Source organism: Jaculus jaculus, chromosome 6, assembly GCF_020740685.1.
Source record: "Jaculus jaculus isolate mJacJac1 chromosome 6, mJacJac1.mat.Y.cur, whole genome shotgun sequence".
In the NCBI taxonomy this organism is placed as follows: domain Eukaryota; kingdom Metazoa; phylum Chordata; class Mammalia; order Rodentia; family Dipodidae; genus Jaculus; species Jaculus jaculus.
Window position 1 is genome coordinate 136572992 of NC_059107.1, and position 21944 is coordinate 136594935.

Here is a 21944-nt window from a genome sequence, read left to right on the forward strand (position 1 = left end):
TTTTTAAAATATTACTTGTTTGAGAGAACAAGGCAGAAGAAGAGAAGGGGTGTACCAGGGTCTCCAGCCACTGTAAACCATCTGCACTTGTGCATCTGGCTTATGTGGGTCCTGGGAAATTGCACCTTTGGCTTTGCAGGCAAGTACCTTAAGCACTAAGCAATCTCTCCAGCCCTTTTTTGAGGTAGGATCTCACTATCCCAGGCTGACCTGGAACTCAGGGCAATTCTACCTCTGCCTCCCAAGTACTGGGATTAGAGGTGTGCACCACCATGCCCGGCTTTTATTTGTAATCTCCCAAATTCCACATACACATAACATCCATGTTTTCTTAAGCTCTTGTTTGCATATGCACCACAGTAGTAGATTCACCAGACACAGCATCTGAAAGCCAACAAAGTCTGGTGAGTTCCAAATGTTCTGTTCCACAGGCCAGGTCACTTTGGAGGTTCAGGATTCACATGAGGCAGTGAGGTGTGCTGTAAGCATTGCCTCTTTACGCTGTTTTGCTGAAACAATTCTGAGGGCTTAGAGATGGTATGGGCTTTGAATGCAGATGAAGTCTGAAATGCAGAGGACAGAGATTATTGGTATTTAGCATCTGTCATAGCTTTCCCATTTTGGTCCCCATTCATTTTTACTAAGGTTTGGTGGTGGTTGTCTGGAAGTCCCAAGTTTCTGGCTTTTTTTTTTTTTAAGGTCTGAAAGAGGCTCAAAAATTTTGGCATGTCTGAGTAGGCTGCCTTCCTAATGCAACACTATAAAGTTTAAAACTGAGAGCCAGCCATTTTCCTTCCTTTTTCTGAGGCCTCACTCAAGGTAACTTGAGGGCAATGGCAACTGCCATGTCTCCTCACCTTCCAAGGCTGTTCCAGAAGCGTGACCATGTGTGGCTTAGAGACAGCAAAACCCAAGGAGACAGTGTTCCAGTCGTCATCTAGTGCCACGCCCCTACTTCCTCTGAGCAGCAAGCCTTCAACAAAAGATCCATTTTCTGCTTCTGGTTGTTCCTTTGTCCTCTTAACCACTTTCCTAGACATGAGGCTCACAGAGCAAGAGAACCTATGCTAGGGACACTGGAATGTCACAGATCCTATAGCAGCTGGGAAAGCGGCAGTGTCTGCTCATGTGCAAAGGAAACTGGAAAAGTCCCTCATGATTCTGTGCCAATACTACAATAATCAGCATCTGCTAATACCTACGTTGCACGGGTGAGAGCACAAAGTAACTTTCTACCTAGCTAGCTAAATTCTTTCAAGGTTTTATAGCTTTGGGGATCTAAATGCTTCTTTCAAAGCAAATGAGTTTAAATCTCCCAAGTAATTGCAGTACATCACATGGATGCACAATGGTTAAAAAGTAATCTTTTCCTTGATGTTTCCCTCTGTTATCTAATGCATCCCTGACCAAGTACTCTTGGCTAAATACTAGTAGTAAAGTGTTCCCCTTCACCCCAGGTCCTATATTAGCAAGATATTTATACAGCAAAGACCCCAATGCTCAGATTCCCATACCCCCCAGCAAGAACTAGTCACACTGTTCTACTTTAGTGCAAGTTAAGTTCACTACACTAGCTACACCTGTATTTTGTAACATCTATCACAAGTTTATATCAGCAGTGCCAAGACATTTAAAAAGTGGTGGATCTGGTTTTCCCTGAAATGAGTGAAATACCTTAGCTACATTTACATGGCATCAACATGAGCCAACCTTGACATAAACAATGCCTACCAACCAAGTAATCAAACTAAGGAGCTCAATAGCTCCAAGACGGCAGGCAAACATGGGTGGAGAAATGACACTTTGGTAAGAAGCCTGAGCAGTGGCTGTGTGCATTTAAAATGCCTCAGTAACCTTTTGCATAACTTTTCTTTTTGAGGTAGGATCTCACTCCAGACCTCGCTGTCCTCAAACTAACAGTGACCCTTGTACCTCATACAATTGAGAAATACTTGAATGTTACTAAAAGATGATCAAAAATGGGTTGAATTAATACAGTGAAATTCAATGCATAAATGGGGTTAAATTATGGTGATCCAGAACACTGGGGAGATAGCTCAGTGGGTGTCTGCTGTGCAAGCCTGACGGCCCGATTTATATCCGGAGCACCCATATATGTATCCAGCCCTCCCATGGTTAAAGAGAGGAGAATCCCAGAAACTCACAGGTTAAGTCTCACCCTCCTGCTGCAAGGTAGAAAGTGGCCAACAGTACCCAAAATTATCCTCTCCTCTCCATTGTCCACTCCACACACACACAATTTTTAAAACCTACTGCAGTTCACTTGATACGTACTGTGCAGTTCTCAAAAAGGAACAACCGCATGGAGATTTCTTCCAATGCCAACTAGAAAGGAATAAACTATAAGCATTGTTTGTTTGTGTACATTATTAACTAAGTTCAGTTCACATTAAATGAGCTTGAACAGATCTCATTTTCTGTAATAACCTATGGTTTAATTTGAGAAAGGTAATGTGAAAATGTCAACCTCTAATTTCATCAAACTTTTACATGAAAGATTGGACCTGATAAATGCTCTATATACTTGCACTGTGAAACAGAAAAAGATACATCTAAGTGGTGTTCCACTTTAAGAGGAGCAGAAATCATTGCCAAATTTAGCAACATTTTTACACTGCAGGTGGTTGAAAGAAATCCTTGGCAGGTGAAAACTAAAGTCTTATACATGACCACTTGTTTACAAACTGTCTTGAATACAAGGTAGAACTGAGAATCCCATGGCCCATAGGGCCCAAAATATTGTCTTGGGAGGCAAATGTGGATTACAGAAATTTGGCCCTCCTCCCTTGGTTAGTCCCAAATCCTAATTTGAAGGGCTACTGAGATGTACTTAGCTGGGTCATATCTCAAAAGCATTCCCATGGCAGGTAAGAAGAGATTAGGATGAAGCAAGAAGGGAAATATGGACTGGAGATGGCTCAGTGGGTAAGGTGCTTGCCTGCAAAGTCTAATGACCCGCGTTCAGTTCCCCAGTACCCAGGTAGAGCCAGATGAACAAAGTGGCACATGCATTTGGAGTTTATCTGCAGCAGCTAGAAGCCCTGGTGCACCCATTCTTATTTCTCTTTCCTTGAACTAAATTTGAAAAAAAAATTTTTTAGGGGCATATGCTTCCCCCAAACTTTTCTTGTCCTGTACACGAATGGCTAACAAGCAAGGCTCAGTGGGAGTGTCATATGCAAGGGTTCAATCACCAGTATCAGTTTGGAGTTGATAGGTGGGCGTGGTGGCACACACCTGTAATCCTAGCACTGTGAGGCAGAAGTAAGAACTGCTGTGTGTTCGAGACCATCCTGAGACTACATAGTGAATTCCAGGTCAGCCTGGGCTAGAGTGAGACCCTACCTTTAAAAAACAGAGCCAATGCTATTCTCAGCTTCAGTGATATAAATACAGTAAATGCAGTTAAGAAAAATACAGCCACCAGTCCAATTGGTAGAGTACAAGTTTTTATTTCTACTTTTTTCAATTACATTCAACATTTCTTCCTATGTTTGTCACTTAAAATATAAACCCTGATACAGCTCCTTAGGATAGGCAGCATGCGAAATAGCTAAATGTTGCTTCCAGCCCAAAGAGGCATTATTCCAACAAAATACTCTTTATTTCTTAAATAGGTTAGTGAGTCAGGCACCCGATTCTTCATTGCATTTTATTGTTTTATATTTGGACAGCTTTTGTGTATTTATATTGTATTTTTATCCCTTTGCTACTACAGTAACAAAAATTGGTGTTAATTGGCCAGAAAGCACTCAGAAACCATCAAATAGAAAAATAAAGTCAAATTTTATTGTTCCCGTAACGTCCCCTAGTTTTAAGCTAACTGGGTGTAATACGTCCTCTTGGACCCCAGATTTTCTTCTCTAACTTCCTATAGAAGTGTTACCATAGCACCTGTGGTAGGCGGGTGTCATGAGAACTACACTACAGAAACATACCCACCTGTGGTTGTCATAAGCTTATTTGTATTTGAATGCTGCTTCTGAAAATTGGCAAGTGCACTCCTGGTCTAGTTTGTAAAATCTGGGTTCTATACAGTTGGTACAGGCAGAGCTTATACGGGGGTGCTAAGGGAAACAAGGCTAACCAGACCTCAAGCAAATCACAGCAAAACAGACTACACCAACAACAACAACAAAACCCAACACACCATAAAGCTCATTGACGCCTCAGTATTTCAGATAAATTCTCAATGAGGAGAGCTGATTTCAAGATGCCACTTACTAACAGACTGGAGTTCTCTTCTTGTCTTCCAGAGGTTAGTACAAGCTGTTTTTCTCTGCTTGGAGGCTACACATGTTCATCTGGCTTGAGTCCAGGAGTAGGTTCTGCAAGGACTTCCTTTCTCCACAACAAGAGCTTCAATGATTTTGCTGTGCCCCCTCCCTTAAAGACTATACAGTGCGCAACTTGATTAAACAATTACAAGGACACAAGACTACATACAGGAGCAGGTGGGCGGCAAGGGACTCTGACCCTATCTGGGTCTTGCCCGTGGGAGCCAGCACCAACAGTCAGCTCCATTAGTGCTGGATCTTTAGATCACTCCAAAAGAGAAGAGTTCTAAGCTGGGAGTGGAGGCTTGTGCATTTAATCTCAGCACTTGGGAGGCTGAGGTAGGAGGACTGCCATGAGTTCAAGGCCAACTTAAGCTACAGAATGAATTCTGGGTCCGCCTGGTCTAAAGTGAGACCATTGCCTCAAAATTAAATAAAGTTAGTAATTCTGTGTTTTAACGTGAATCTTTGGTTTTCTAAATGTTGGTCCAGAATCGAGAGTGCTTTTAAACAACTGCTGGCTGAGGGCCAAGGAAAGTGGCCTGCAGGCGGGTGAAGATGCCAGTGCCTCAACATCCACCTCAGCTGCTGACTCGGAATCCTGGGAAGTTTAATCATAACTAGCTTGTTTCACCCCACTTGTTTTTTTTCGAGGTAGGATTTCACTCTAGTCCAGGTTGACCTGGAATTCTTTCTGTCGTCTCAAGGTGGCCTTGAACTCATGGTGATCCTCCTTCCTCTGCCTCCTGAGTGCTGGGGATTAAAGGCATGAGCCATCACGCTTGCGTCTCCCCCCACCTTTTTGACAAAACAAGGCTTATTATCAAAACAACTGGGCACTCATCAGAACTACAAAAGAAAAAAAAAAAAAAACAAAAAAACGTGATGCCATGAAATTAGAAAATCATGTATGTAAAATAAAAGCTGGCTCTTCCTATTTCTGTGCTTCTCTAACTCTCAGTGGAGGGCTGGAAGATTGGCTTAGTGGCAAAGGACCCAGGTTCTGTTCCCCAGGACCCACCTAAGCCAGATACACAAGTTGGTACATGCATCTGGATACGTTTGCAGTGGCTAGAGGCCCTGGTGTACCCCATTCTCTCTCTCCGTTTCTCTTTCTCAAATAAAAATATTTTTAAAAAACCAGTGGACATTAGAGTCCCACCTTTTAGATAACCTGTACATCACTATGTGACTAGCTATAGTCAATAATACTGGTTTTTAATTACTTGAAGTCTTGTGACTGATTCAATTTTTTTTTCCTTCCTTTTTTTGGCTTTCCAAGGTAGGGTCTCACTAGCTCAGGCTGACCTGGAATTCACTATGTAGTCTCAGGCGGAACTCGAACTCTTGGCGATCCTCCTACCTCTGCCTCCTGAGTACTGGGATTAAGGGTATGCACCACCATGCCTAGTTGGTTCTTTTCTTGAATATGAGACAGTTTTCTTATTGCAGCCAAAGAAGCCCTCAGCCCCAACAATTGTTATGACAACTGCTATTAAGACTTTTAAAATATACAATATTAAGATCATTTGCAATTTTATTTTGCACTTATGTTAACAGACTATCTGTTTATCCAGGATACCAGTTATACCAGTCATCAAAAGCTCTTGTATGTTGAAAATGTAATTTTAATAGATAATTTTTCATCTTACATAGGAGCACAATAAAATACACCACATTCTGAAGAAACTCCAGAAGTTATGAGTCAATGAGGAATTCAGATGGGCTACAATATCCATAACTTTATACTGAAGGAGACAGATCCCAACCCGAGGTTTAACATTTACATGTTTATGATTTAAAAAATAATAAGAATCAAGAATTCCTAAACCATCAAATAGGAATTAGATGTGGAAACAGGTAGGTAAATGGTTTGGTTTTGTGAGGAAAAACTCTGTCAATGAAGAACAAGTTAGTAATACCAAATTAAAGACAAAAGGAGTTCCCACAGCAAATACAAGAAGGATAAAGGACTCATTTAACTTCAGATTTGATGATATGGAAGGAAGAAACCTCCATGATGACACGCAAGCTGCCTGCTTGGGATTTACTCAATGGGTTTATAAAGAAGGCTCACAAATGCCTCAGCAAACCCAATGTTATCAACTTGCTGTTTTCCTCATAGCATAAACCAGTGGCCACACATGAAGTTTTCAAACAAGAACCAAGAAAAAGGTCATTTGAGGCAATAATGTGGCACAACATGTGAAAGTCCTACATGTCAGTCGCAACTGTTTTCATTGCTTTGACTGTCAGGTACAGTCATTTTTAAACATTATGGCAATACAGAGATCATCTAACTAATCAAAGAACACACACATTTATTTCAAATTCCCAGGGAGTAAAAAAAAAAAAAAAAGGGCAGGGAAGGGTTCAGATACCGATGCCTTATGCATGCTCAGGGCCAGCTTATAAATATTCCACTTAGTAACTTAACACAAACCTGCATCAGTGAAAAGAAAACAGTAAAATCCATCTCTTACCAATCACTTTGTCAGATGGCAAGGACCAAACAGAATGTTCCGTTTTAATTTTAAATAGGATTGTCACATTGGGAAAACGAAATAAACACAGTAAAATAAACTGTACAAAGGCAAAGTAGAATAACAAAAAATATTTTACTAATAAGATTTACAGAAGTTTCCAGACAAGCCATACAAAATGGTCACAAGCTTTTTTTTTTTTTTTTTCCTTTTTTCTTTGAAGGGGGAAATCTACACTTGACAGCAAAGTCACAATGTTATTAGTGAGGGCTGTGGTATTTGTTTAATGTTCCCATTTCGGTTCACTCAAGCTTGTCCATCTACAGTGTCTAAATAAAGTTAGACTTGGCTAGAGAGCATATTCTAAAGAACTGGTCAGCTGCTTTTAACCAATGCAATTAGATCCCCATAAAAGTGGGGGAAGGGAAGGAGCCCATAAAATTAAAACTACTTTCCCCCTAAAAAATAAAATACAAACACCCATACCCCTGCAGCTAACCCCGATAACTACCTTCATTCACAGTGCTTTTTACTTAAACCATGATGGGAGAAACAAACAAAAGCAGGGAGCCACTGCTTTTACATGTTTCACAACAATCCAGATGATACTTCTAGCCTCTGCTCATGCTTTACAACAGTGAATCAGGACAAGACATAGATTTGCTAATGTGCATTTAATCACCAAAGGACTGAAGATGCCTGGGCTTTATTCTGTAATGTTTGTTTCTAAGACTGTGTCCATTATATGCAAACAAAAAAAAAAAAAAAAAAAAGGAGGAAGTCTTGGCAGAACAGGAGAAGTGATGCACACTTGATGACCAGATCGACTTAAATATTGTTCATGGCATATAGCCTAGTCCATGCTCTTGCTGTAGACAAAAACAAACACCAATTATTACTTTATTTAGTTCAATAGGTTACTTTCCTGGTCCTACAAACAACATACAAACACAACTTATTTGTGGAAAGGTAATAATTTCTACAGTCTATGCCATTTCCTAAAAACTGGATCAGGGCTAAAAGATTCTCTGTATTATTTAATTATCAAAACACTACCATGAAATTGAAATGATTTATACAATTGAACAAAATGGAAAGAGTCTCTTTCATTTCATTTCTGGATAAATTTTGCTCCTCTCAAATTTTGTTGGATCTGCAGAAGGAAGTTTATTGATCCAAACTTTCTATAGACTGCTGTACTAAATAGATTATAACTAACACCTCAAGTCAAGAATTTGAGTTTTCTTGGGCTGGAGAGATGGCTTAGTGGTTAAGCGTTTGCCTGTGAAGCCAAAGGACCCTGCTTGGAGGCTCGATTCCCCAGGACCCACGTTAGCCAGATGCACAGGGGGGCGCACGCATCTGGAGTTCGTTTGCAGTGGCTGGAGGCCCTGGCGCGCCCATTCTCTCTGTTTCTCTGCCTCTTCCTCTCTCTGTCTGTCGCTCTCAAATAAATAAATAAAAATAAAATATATTTAAAAAAAAAAAAAAGAATTTGAGTTTTCAGTAACTTTAAATATTGCTGGACTCAGTATTTGTCTAATCTAGTGTAGTTTAACACAGAGTCTAAGGAAATCTCCCTTTATAATTTAAAAAATTGTTCATTTGCACACACATGTGCATGCATGCATGCATATCAGGGGCTCTTGTCACTGCAAACTAACACCTATCCAGCTTTATATGGGTGGCTAGGGAATTGAACACAGGCCAGTAGGCTTTGCAACCAAGTGATTTTAACCACTGAGCAATCTTCCCCCAGCCTTTTGTTTTGTTTTGGTTTTTCGAGGTAGAGTCTCACTCTATCTAGCTCAGGCTGACCTGGAATTCACTATGTAGACTCAGGGTGGCCTCAACCTCACCGCAATCCTTCTACCTCTCTCTCCCACCCAAGTCTGGGATTATTAAAGGTGTGTGCCACCATACCCAGCTAGCCCTAATTATTTTTTAAATTTGGGAGCCCCCAGCAGACTGTAAGATGCAGCTTAAGCATCTTTAAAAAACAGCAAGTAGGGATCTGACTAGAGGTAGATCTGCTCTCCATACTTTTGGGCTGGACTCAAATCTGCAACCAAGCACAGCCTAGGGCTAGACCCCAGGATCCGCCCCAGTGACAACATCTCTAGCCAGGCAGCTGAAGACCCAAGTCATAAGCTTATACACCTGAGTCTATGAGGGATATGCATTCATATCAAACTACCAGAAGTGTTAAGTGTAGCACAGCTTTGTTTCCAGAAGTGAAGTGAAGGAAAGAATTACATACATACCTGTTTCTATGGCTTGGGCTTCGTTGGTCTTCCACTGCTCCGCTACATCATTTGCTAACGGATCATCTGGATTAGGAGCACTTAACAAAGCCTGGATCGATAGCAGAACTGTGCGGATCTGCAGTGCTGGGGACCACTTATCTATGAAGGTAACAAGCCCAGTATGGTATGACAAAAACATCAATACAGGCCCAATAACTGCTATATTTCCCTCCCCCAGACCTCTGGTCTTAGTACAAGGCAAAATTACAATGTCAACATCCTGTATGGATCTATGCTTAAAAGAGAAAGGAGAAATCTTAATGATATAGTGTATGATGAAAAGATAACACTCACCTTTCAAAATATCTAAACATATTCTTCCCAACTTGTCTACATTAGGATGATAAATTTTGGTCATGAAACGTACTTTAGGTGCTGCCATTGGGTATTCTTCTGGAAGGAATAGTTCAAGTTTAAAAGTCCCTCCCTCAAAGGGGGAATCCTGGGGGCCAGCAATGACCACATGAAAATAACGGGCGTTGCTTTCATCTGGTTCTGCTTTGATGCCAGGAACTGGTTCTGCCAGCAAACGCTGGGTTTCCTGAAACAGAAGGCAAACACATTTGTGAAATGTCATCTCACTAGACAACAATATTAAAATGAGAAAGTTCATCTTTTGAAAACCTCTCCAATGTCCTGGTATGTTTTTATTTAGTTCATAAAATATAAGACTAGAAGACCATTTAAGTAATCACAACCAGCTGAATACAACTGCAACAGAATATCGTTCACTCCAGATCTATTTACAAATGTGTTAATAAAAGTTGATAAAACTGATGTTATTCTCAAAAGGAAAAGGAAACACCAAGATCGACAAAACTTGTTAATACAAATTGTTCTAAGCTCTACTGAAGCCAACTTATTGGAATCTCCCCCTGTAAAAGTTCAATCGTAGCTGGGCATGGTGGCGCACACCTTTAATCGCAGCACTTGGGAGGCAGAGGCAGGAGGATCACTGTGGGTTCAAAGGCAGCCTGGGCTAGAGGAGTGAGACCTTATTTCAAAAGAGCCAAAACAAAACAAAACAAAAAAAAAAGTAGGATGGACTGGTCACTATAATCCTTGGGTATTCAAGTTCCTTCCATAAGATGGCATATTATTTGTATAAAATCCACTATATATTTTAAATCATCTCTAGATTATTTACAATGCTTAATACAATGAAATTTACATAAATAAGTAGCTGTTAAATGGCAGTATTTAAAGAATGACAAGAACATTCTTTACATGTTTAATAATGATACGATTTTCTCTCAAAATATTTTCCATATATATTGATGGCCAACTGTAACAAAAGGGAGTTAGAAGAACAAGCCTAGGCACCTAAGCAGAACTAGAGAAGTTTGTGTGCTCGTACATGCTTATGCCAGTTGGTCTACTAAACTGATACTCTCTGGGCTGGAGAGATGGCTTAGCAGTTAAGGTACTTGCCTGCAAAGCCAAAGTATATAGGTTCAATTCCCCAGGACCCACGTAAGTCAGGTGCATGAGGTGGTACATGCGTTTGGAATTTGTTTGCAGTGGCTCAAGGCCCTGGCATGCCCAGTCTATCTGCCTCTCCCAACCTTTTCTTTCTCTCTCAAATAAATAAATAAAATATTGTTTTAAAAATGGACAATCTCGGGCTGGAGAGATGGCTTAGCGGTTAAGTGCTTGCCTGTGAAGCCTAAGGACCCCGGCTTGAGGCTCTGTTCCCCAGGTCCCATGTTAGCCAGATGCACAAGGGGGCACACGCATCTGGAGTTTGTTTGCAGAGGCTGGAAGCCCTGGCGCGCCCATTCTCCCTCTTCCTCTATCTATCTTTCTCTCTGTGTCTGTCGCTCTCAAATAAATAAATAAACAAACAAACAAATAAATAAATAAATGGACAACCTCTAAAGTGAGCATTAATACTCTTTGATCATACCATACTTCTATTGTTCTCTCCAAACCCACTGTATCATTCACTCTTCATACTTCCAAAATATTTATCTTCATCCTCTCTTTTGGCTGTTGCTTGCTTATTTCTTAAGTTGGCACAATACCCTGTCTGCATCTGTACTCAAGACATTGCTGTTGTCTCCTTTTTATGATGGAGGAATCACCCATTCTCCTGATAGGACCTCTCCCCCCTTGAGCACTAGGATCTATCCTTTTTCCTCCTAGGATACTGCTCTAGCATCTCTCCTTTCATCCATTCTTTGTTTCTGGGGGAAAAGGGTATTTCTTCAAACCATACAAATCTTCTGTTAAGTCTAATAAGAGGAGGAAACAATCCCAGCACTCAGGAGACAGAAACAAGAAAAGTGCACATTGAAAACCAGCCAGTGAAACTTTCTTCTCAAAAAAAAAAAAAAAAGGAAAGAGCCAGGTGTGGTGGCGCACGCCTTTAATCCCAGCACTCGGGAGGCAGAGGTAGGAGGATCGTCATGAGTTCGAGGCCACCCTGAGACTACATAGTGAGTTCCAGGTCAGCCTGGTCCAGAGTGAGACCCTACCTCGGAAAACCAAAAAGAAAAAAAAAGGGGGGGAAGAAAGAAAGGGAGGACAGGACAGGAAAGAAAAGAGAAAACAGGGCTGGATAAGTAGATGTATTTAGCAAGCCTGATGGCAAGGTTCAATTCCCTAGTGCCGATGTAAATCCTGAAGCATAAAGTGGTGGCATATGTATATTTGGAGTTTATCAGTAGCAGCAGGAGACTCTGATACACCCTTTCTCATTCTCTCTTCCCATTTTTTTTTTGGGGGGGGGGTGTCGAGGTCTAGCCCAGGATGACCTAGAATTCAGTATGTAGTCTCAGGGTGGCCTCACACTCATGGCGATCCTCCTACCACTGCCTCCCAAGTGTTGGAATTAAAGGCATACACCACCACCCCTGGCTCCCATTTAATCTTTTAAAAATTAAACGTTGGGGCTGGAGAGATGGCTTAGTGGTTAAGCGCTTGCCTGTGAAGCCTAAAGACCCCGGTTGACGCTTGATTCCCCAGGACCCACATTAGCCAGATACACAAGGGGGTGCCCATGTCTGGAGTTCGTTTGCATTAGCTGGAAGCCCTGGCACACCCATTCACTCTCTATCTGCCTCTTTCTCTTTGTCACTCTCACATAAATAAATAAATAAAAATGAACAAAAAGAAAGAAAAAAATTAAATGTTGTTATGTGATGATCTAACTAATAGTGCTCTGGGGCCAAAATAGAGTGGAATGGGGTTTATAATTTCAAAAATGTCTTCGACGTGGTGGCACACACCTTTCTTTAATCCCAGCACTCAGGAGGCAGAGGCAGGAGGATCGCCATGAGTTCAAAGCCAGCCTAGGCTAGAGTGAGACCCAACTGTGAAAAAGAAAGAAAAAAAAAAAGAAAAAGTCTTTGAATAAAGATCTAAAGAATAAAGAGAGCTAAGAAAACAAGCCATATAAAAAACTGTGGAAGGACACCTGAATTAAATCACCACAGTAGCTGAGGCTGGCCTTGAACTCCAGATCCTCCTACATCTACTTTCCAACTGTTGGGATTGTAGACATGCACCACCATATATGGATCATTCTTTTTGTTCATTTTTCTTGGAATTCCAAATTCTTGGATTTTATATATAGGCTCACCGAATATAAACATGTGTTCTGAATGCCTAATCCCCAGATGGTGAAAATTGGAGCCTCCTGAGGGCAATATATTTTGTTGGGAGAGGGCTTATGGGGGTCAGCTACCCCTCCTCTCCTGATGCTGTTGTCCACCTGATGATAGCCAGGAGGTGATGTCCAGATTCTGCTCATGCTACGTTTCCCCCTGCAATCATGCAGTTTCTGCTTCCCTTGAGTCTCCAAGCCAAAATAAGCCCCTTTCCAGGCTGGAAAGATGGCTTAGTGGTTAAGGTGCTTGCTTGCGAAACATAAGGACTCATGTTCGACTCTCCAGGTCCCAGGTAAACCAAATGTACAAGTTGACTAGTATGCAAAGTCAAACATGGGCACAAGGTGGTGCACATGTCTAGAGTTCGATGGCATTGGCTGGAGGCCCTGGCACACCAATTCTCTCTTGTGCATGTGCCTTTTCCTCCCACAAGCTGATCTTGGTCAGGTGTTTTCTGCCAGCAATGCAAAGCTAACTGAAACTGTGAAATTGGTAATAAGAAGTGGGGTCACTGCTGCTAGAAACCTGTGTGGCTTTTGGCCTGTTATAATTGATTTGTGAGAGGAATGTGGAAGGATTTGAAACCTTGGCCTAAGAGACACTTTGCAGGGCTGTAAGTACAGTTTGATGGACCATTCTGGTCAGAGTTGAAAGACCTGAATGCAGTAAGAACTAGGGACTGTGAGGTTTGGCTTATGAGGGGGACAGAGCTTTGCCTGGACTGGGCTAAAAGCAGTTTATGTGAAAGGCTTGCAGCATTCTGCCTGCCTGCATCCTGAGAACTTGTACAGGGTTGTTGCACTGTGCAGAAATGGACTGGTGTGAGATAAATATGACACAGAAAGATAGGAAATTTGGGGGCTGAAACCGCTGCCCAGTCAGCTGCAATTGTTTGAAAGATTACAACTACTAAGATTGAGTCAGCTGATCGGCATTGGGACAGCACGAAGAATGCAGACTCTTTTGAAGCAAAAGATGAATGATGGAGTGTCCTGTCTTCTTCCAGCCCCAATTAACCAACTGGTGACACACCAGGTGCTACCAAGTATAGCAAACACAGGAAAGATGATCAGTGATTTTGCAGTATGGTTTTGCTTTTTGGAAATGACCAAAAAAATGGCAGTGTGAGGCAGGCTTCTTGGAGTACCTGCATGGAGGAACAATGGAGCCATGAGGATGAACTGTGAGTTGCAGTGGAGACTCAATGGAGATAACAGGACTATGGGACAGCTGCCAAGGAGAGCTGCCGGCACAGATAGAGCACAGCTGGGTCTACGAGCTGCTGAGCTGAAAGGGCAGAATTGGAACGTCAGAGACTCATCATTGATTGAAACAATCAAACTTGGAGATTTGTCAACGGGTAGAGTTGTCAGACTTGGGAGTTATAGATTTTGACGTTTGTTCTATTTGTTTAAATCTTGATTGGGTCGATCTTTCTTTGCTATGCCCACTTGCTATGCAGTGTGACTATTTACTCTGTGTCATTATGGGTTTTCTTTTTCTTTTTTTTTTGGTATTACAGCTCAGTTAAAAGTTGGACTACAGTTGGGTATGGTGGTGCACACCTTTAATCCCAGCACTGGGGAGACAGAGGTAGCTCGATCCCCGTAAGTTTGAGGCCACCATAAGACTACATAGTGAATTCCAGGTCAGCATGAGCTGCAGAGCAAGACCCTACCTCAAAAAACCAAAAAGAAAAAGAAAGGAAAAAGAAACTTTGGACTATGGGGATGTTTGAACAGCACTGGGATTGATAAAAAGTACAGAAAATTGGACTGAATGAACTGCATTTTACATCAAGTACAGTTACAGTTAATGGGGGCCAGAGGTAGAATGTGGTGGTTTGAGTCAGGTGTCCCCCATAAACTTAGATGTTCTAAATACTTGATCCCCAGATATCAATTTGGGAAAGAGCCACTTGGAGGCAGTGTATTGTTGGGAGCAGGTTTAAGGGTGTTAAGCCAGTTTCCCTGTGCCAGTGTTGGGCATACTCTCCTGCTGCTGTTGTCCACCTAATGTTGGTCAGGAGGTGACTCAGACAGCCTGGACTTGCTTTAATCCAGGACCCTGCCTATGACCAGCCAGTCATGTCTTGGAGACTAGACTGGCAGATGATGTCCAGCCTCTGCTCATATCACATTTTTTCCTGCCATCATGGAGCTTCCCCTCAAAACTATAAGCCAAAATAAACCCTTTCGTCCCACAAGCTGCCAGTAACTCAACACTAACTACAGCAGCTACCTAGTAAATTCAGTTGGATTACCTAGTAATTTGAGGACACCTAGAAAGGGGGGAAGGGAGAGGAACAGGGAAAGAGCACCATAGACTATTCAGGAAATGAGTTACTAAAAAGTGCAAAGAAGCTGTATGGCAGGAAAACTAAGTCTCCAGGGAAATCTCTCACAGAATATATACAAACAGTACATACCCCAAAGGAAGTAACAGGTACCGGAAATTGATCTGATTACCCATAGTTCTACAGGGATTTGAAAAGCAAGCCCCAGAATGTCACAGAAAGTTACAACATTTAACAGTTGGTCAACCAATTCCTATTAACCAAAACTGTTTCCAATTTTTTTTTTTTGTTGTTGTTGTTTTGTTTTGTTTTTCAAGGTACGGTCTCACTGTACCTCAGGCTGACCTGGAATTCACTGTGTAGTCTCAGGGTGGCCTCGAACTCATGGCAATCCTCCTACCTCTGCCTCCCGAGTGCTGGGTTTAAAGGCGTGCACCACCACACCCAGCTAACTTTCCAATTTTTAATTCAATTATTTGTGCTCATTATGAAATGATGAGAAATCGTACATAGTCTATAATAAAAGTTATATAAATGAGAAGATAACAGTATTCTTAGAAAAGTAATGGTTGTTTACACCAAAACAAGTGAATTCAGGGCTGGAGGGATGGTTTAGCAGTTAAGGCGTTTGCCTGCAAAGCCAAAGGACCCAAAGTTCGATTCCCCAAGACTCACATTAGCCAGATGCACAGGGGGTACTTGTGTCTGGAGTTCATTTGCAGTGGCTGGAGGCCCTGGCACGCCCATTATCTCTCAAATATATATATATATAGAAAAATCAGAAAACCAAATATATCCATATCCAGCTCAAAAAAAAATTTTTAAGTGGATTTTCCGGGCATGGTGGTGCACACCTTTAATCCCAGCACTCGGGAGGCAGAGGTAGGAGGATCGCCATGAGTTCGAGGCCACCCTGAGAAGACAGAGTGAATTCCAGGTCAGCTTGGGCTAGAGTGAGGCCATACCTTGAAGCCCCCCCCCCAAAAAAAAAAGTAAATTCATTTTAATGTATTTCACTTAATTCAATAATATTCAAAATGCAACATGTAATCAGTACAAAAATGACTAGTGGTATATTTTACATCTTCTTTCACATTGAGCCTTCAAAGCCCGGTATGTAATTTACACTTAGAATATATATCAATTCAAAGTAGGCACACGTCAACTGTTTTATAGAGCCGTAATAAGGAGCTATGTACCACCTAGGTGAAACACAAGACAATCATGTAATGTTACTGACAGGTCATTAACAATATTTTAGGGGTTGGAGAAATACCTCAGCAGTTAAAACCTAAGGAACAGAGTTCAATTGTCTAGTTTCCACATAAAGCCAGATGCACCAAGTAGCACATACATCTGGAGTTCATTTGCAACAGCTGCAGGCTCTGGCACACACCTATTCTCTGCAGGAAAGATGGTCATTGAATTTGCAACACAGTTTTGGCTTTTGGAAATGGCCATGAGTCATGTGAAGCAGGCTTATTACCTGCATGGAGGCCCAATGCAGCCATGAGGATAAACCGTGGGTTGCAGCTGGAGATCCAGTGGAGATGCCAGGACTATGGGATGACTGCCAAGCAGACTTTTCCAGGACTGTGAGTAGCCTAGCTGGAGGGGCAGAAATGGAACTCCAGAGACTTGCCACTGATAAAAATTCTGACTTGGGGAGATTTGTCCCTGGTTACAATTGTTTGCTCTGTTTAAATCTTGTATTGGTTAATTCTTTGCCATGCCCAATGTCATCTTTGGGATTGTGAATGTTTTTTCTGTGCCATAATTTTTTTTCTTTTTTTGGTAGCCTCAGTTAAAAGACCTTTTACTATGGGGATGTTTGAACATCACTAGGATTGATTTAAAAAAACAAAAACAAAAACAAACAAAAAAAAACAGGGCTGGAGAGATGGCTTAGCAATTAAGTGCTTGCCTGTGAAGCCTAAGGACCCTGGTTTGAGACTCAATTCCCCAGGACCCACGTTAGCCAGATGCACAAGGGGGCGCACATGTCTGGAGTTCGTTTGCAGTGGCTGGAAGCCCTGGCGCGCCCATTCTCTCTCTCCATCTGCCTCTTTCTCTCTCTGTCACTCTCAAATAAATAAATAAAAATGAACAAAAAAAAAATAAAAAAAAAACAACTACTTGACCCATGTAAGCACAAGGGGCAAATGCATCTGGAGTTCGTTTGCAATGGCTATGGCTGGCGTGCCCATTCTCTCTCTCTTTCTTCCTCCCTCTCTCCCTCTCTCTCTCCCCTTGCAAATAAATACATAATTTTTTTTAAACTAAAAAAAAAAGAAAAAAGAAAAGGTTCCTGGAGGTAGTGTACTGTTGGGGGCATGCTTATGGGTACTATAGCCAGATTCTTCTTGACAGTATTTGGCATGTTCTCCTGTTGTCCATCTGATGTTGGCCAGGAGGTGATGTCCACCCTCTGCTTATGGCATCATTTTCCCTGCCATCATGGAGCTTCCCCTCGAGTCTGTAAGCCAAAAAAAGCCTTTTTTTTTTACACACACACACACACACACACACACACACACACACATACAAAGAAAGTACTCTCTAACCCATTAAATACTATAAAATGGGGCCAAGTGCATTGGCCTAAAATCCACCCCCCCCCCCGTCACTAAACTAAATCAATACTTCTATACAGTTAAAAGACAAGGAGACAGGAACCAGAGTTTCTAAAAGGCTAGAGATGACTAAACTGTCTTGAGTCTAAATTAATAAGGAAACCTCCTCCTTTGCAATATCCTGTTCATTACCATTATTCCACTTACATAAGCACAATTATTTGGTGTACTTGTCAGACCCTAAACTCTCTGACAAGAACCCCAATGAGTTAACAGTAAGTACAAAATAAATGCATGTGTGAATTAAGTAGTACACATAGCTAATCAACAGATTACAATAGCCAGTTGCGGTGGCACACACCTTTAATCCCAGCGCTGAGGAGGAGGAGGAGGTTAGGATGATCACTGGGATTACAGGAATGTATACCACCCTGCATCAGTGAGGCCAGCCTGCAACTACACAGTGAGTTCTAGGTCAGCCTAGACTGGGTGGGGGGGCTCCCTCGCAAAAAAAAGAAAGAAAGAAACAAACAAAAATAGCACTTAAAATTAATCTAAGCAGGCGCTGGAGGGATGGCTTAGCAGTTAAGGCATTTGCTTGCAAAGCCAAAGGACCTAGCTAGGTTCAATTCCTCAAGACCCACGTATACCAGATGCACAGGGGAGCACATGTGACTGGAGCATGCTTGCAGTGGCTGGAGGCCCTGATGCACCCATTCATATTCTCTCTCTCCCCCCCTTTCTCTGTCAAATAAATAAATAATAAAATATTTTTAAAAAATTTAATCTAAACCGGTAGAATCTCACTCTAGCTCAGACTGACCTGCAATTCACTATGTTGTCTCAGGGTGGCCTCGAACTCATGGTGATCCTCCTACCTCTGCAGCCCTAGTGCTGGGATTAAAGGTATGCGCAAACAGGGCCAGCACTGGGGGGTGGGGGGGTGGATCAGACTATCCTAGACAGGTGTGGCGGTGCACACCTTTAACCCAGGCAGAGGTAGGAGGACTGTCATGAGTTCGAGGCCACCCTGAGACTACATAGTGAATTCCAGGTCAGCCTAGGCTATTGTGAGACCCTACCTTAAAAACAAACAAACAAACAAACAAACAAAAAAGACTATCCCAACGAAGTATTCTTGCCACAATAACTGTTAGGCTGAATTCCTTAATTTTCCTGTGTCTGCACACTCACATTAGCATACTTCATGACACAGATCAGAGGACAATCTCAGGGTGTTGGTGGTCTCCTCACCTTATCTGGGAATGAGTCTCTCATGCTTTTGTAGTAGGGAAGGTCAGACCAGCTGTCCATGAAGCTTCAGAATGCTGATTCTGCCTCCCCATTGCCATAGATATTTGGGATTACAGTACTGTATATCTGAATTCCAGTTGGCAGTCTTGCAGAAGAGCATGTGCCTTTAACCACTGGGCCATCTCCCAATTCCCTTATCCCAGCTAAATACACCTAAACACTCTAAATATCCGCCTTTACCACACACATATTCTGTGTCTCTCTCGCTCTCTCTCTCTCATACACATACACATGCCTGCAAATCCCATAAGCCCAGGACAACATGCAATTATCAAGCAATGTTCCACTATAATGCAGACAATCAATAAAATGAACAATGCTCAATACTGATTGAAGTGTTTTTCATCCTTTAACTCATTTAATCCATACACTCATCTATAAGTGAGGAACTAAGAATAAAACAACAATAAGCAGACCAGAAAACAGCAGAGCTAAGGCTGTTGGGCCCTACTCAATCTGATTTCAGAGCCAGTTTTGTAATCTCACGGTATTATATAATAAAGCAATTAACTATATAAACTGTAAATGTCTTATGTTTGGCAGGGACAGCAAAGAGCACAGGAAAAAAGGAAGGGCTATTTTTAGACCTTCATAATCACCATTACTTCATGAAAATAGGTAAATTTAAGACATAGTATCATTTTTTTTTTACTAAAAACTGAAAAGGTATACGCTTATTAAGAGGCAAATGAAGTAGAAAAAAAAAAAACTTTAGCTGGGTATGGTGGCACACGCCTTTAATCCCAGCACTCAGGAAGCAGAGGTAGGAGGACTGCCATGAGTTCAAGGCCACCTGAGACTCCATAGTAAATTCCAGGTCAGCCTGGGCCAAAGTAAGACTCTACCTTTAAAAAAAAAAAAAAAAAAAAAAAAACTTAATTTTTTAAAAGTATTTTATTTTTATTTTACTTATTTTAGGGAGAGAGACAAGTACCTTAACTGCTAAGCCACCTCTCCAGCCCAGAAAAATTTTTGATTGAAAAACTGGTATATACCATATTGACTTGGAATTGAATTACTTAGTACAACTGTTAAAGGGCAAATTACTTTTGCCCATCTTTGGTATTCCATGAAACCATTACGTACTCCTAAAATATTATGGTGACTTTGATATATGAATTTCCTAATACTAACAAAAATGTTTATTTATTTATTTGAGGAGGGGGAGAATATGAATGCCCTAGGGCCTCTTGCAGCTGCAAATGAACTCCAGATGCTTAGACCACTTTGTATGTCTGGCTTTACATGGGGACCCATCTCTCCAGGCCTGTTTACTCTGTGTGTAGCGCTGAGATACCACCTTTTTGTCTTAGTACTTTGAGCTTTTTTTAAAAAAAAAACTTTATTTTAATTTTTGTTTATTTGAGAGAAGAGAGAGGGAGAAAGAAAGGCAAAGAGAGAGAATGGGCATGCCAGAGCCTCCAGCCACTGCAAATGAACTCCAGATGCATGTGCCACCTTGTGCATCTGGCTTATGTGGGTCCTGGGGAATTAAACCTGGGTCTTTGACTTTGTAGGCAAGCATCGTAATCACGAAGCAATCCCTCCAGCCCACTTTTGGCATTTTAAGATAGAGTCTTCCTGTCCTGGAACGTACTTACTATGTAGCCCACTCTGGCCTCAAATTCATGACAGTCTTACTTCAGCCTCTACTGTGTGTTGGGATTAGAAGCATGAACTACCATACCTAGCTTTCAACTAACGAGTAAATAGGCTGCCCCTTGCTCTTCACTATTTGTTTTCTCTCCCTCCCTCTCTTGTTCCAAAATGATTTATACTCCTCAAGGCTTAGTTCTCCATGTGGAGGAGAAAATAACAGAACTGCTTAAAAGATGAGGTGGTGCTGGAACTGAGCTGATAACCTCCTCCATGTAGACCAGCTGACAGAAAGCTGGAAGACGACATTCTGCATGCAGTTCAATGGGAGAGAGAGAAATCACCAGTGAAGAAGATACTCAACAGTGGATACTGCAAGCCTTATATTTGGCCAACCAGGCCAAATGAGCCAATGGGTGCAATAATGACTGTTATGGGGGAAACCAACTGCCCTCTAATTTGACTGGAGGCCTTCTCCGTGGGAGGTAATACATCCCTGATACTGAAAACCTACAACAGGAGGCTGGAGAGATGGCTTAGCAGTTAAGCGCTTGCCTGTGAAGCCTAAGGACACCAGTTCGAGGCTCGGTTCCCCAGGTCCCACGTTAGCCAGATGCACAAGGGGGCGCACGCGTCTGGAGTTCGTTTGCAGAGGCTGGAAGCCTTAGCGCGCCCATTCTCTCTCTCTCCCTCTATCTGTCTTTCTCTGTGTCTGTTGCTCTCAAATAAATAAATAAATAATTTAAAAAAAAAACCTACAACAGGGTTAGTCATGAGCCCTAGGCGTGTCTGCTGCTGTCTGGCAAAGTGTATATACTATGCTCATCAAACTGCCCAGCAAGCACTTCTCTTAATGTTCATACCTATGTATTCGTGCTACTCTCACTTTTGGTTAGAGAACCTTCTCTTTTCAGATAGCAGTGACCTTGGGATGAGTGACCAGTGTCAGTGTTTCAGCACTGAAACACCTCAATCACAATTTCCATGGCTCAGGGTCCATTGCGGAAGACATGGCGGAAAGAATTTAAGAGCCAAAAGAAGGGTAGGACTTCTTATAATGTGCTCCTCCAGACACAAAATGGCCTGGATACCCATGACCTCACAGTACCTGACACCAACTACACAAGATCATCATAATAGGAGGAAAAGACATTAAAATAAGAGAGAGAATGATTGAGAGGGGGAGGGGATATGATGGAGAGTAGAGTTTCAAAGGGAAAAGTGGGGGGAGGGAGGGAATTACTATTGGATATTGTTTATTACTATGGAAGTTGACAATAAAATATTTTTTAAAAAAGAATGTAAGAGTCAAAGGAAGGGTAGGACTCCTTACAACATGCTCCCTCCAGACACAAAGTGGCCTGGATATCCATGACCAGACAGTGTCTGGCACTACCTACACAAGACCATCATAATAGAAAGAAACGATCATGACATCAAAATAAAAGACTGATTGAGAGGGGGAAG

The 21944-nt window shown here is 41.8% G+C and overlaps 1 protein-coding gene across 1 annotated transcript in view; it reads right to left on the reverse strand.

The window, feature by feature from the left end:
* Window positions 1-5908: 5908 nt before the first annotated feature.
* Ube2n (ubiquitin conjugating enzyme E2 N) overlaps window positions 5909-21944 on the reverse strand; it is a 43665-nt gene continuing 27629 nt past the window's right edge. The window contains exons 2-4 of the mRNA XM_004650178.2: window positions 9382-9628; window positions 9046-9186; window positions 5909-7650 (exon numbers count right to left, since the gene is read on the reverse strand). Of these exons, the coding sequence (XP_004650235.1) occupies window positions 7610-7650; window positions 9046-9186; window positions 9382-9628 (429 nt within the window). The 3' untranslated portion in view covers window positions 5909-7609. The remainder of the gene's footprint in view (window positions 7651-9045; window positions 9187-9381; window positions 9629-21944) is intronic.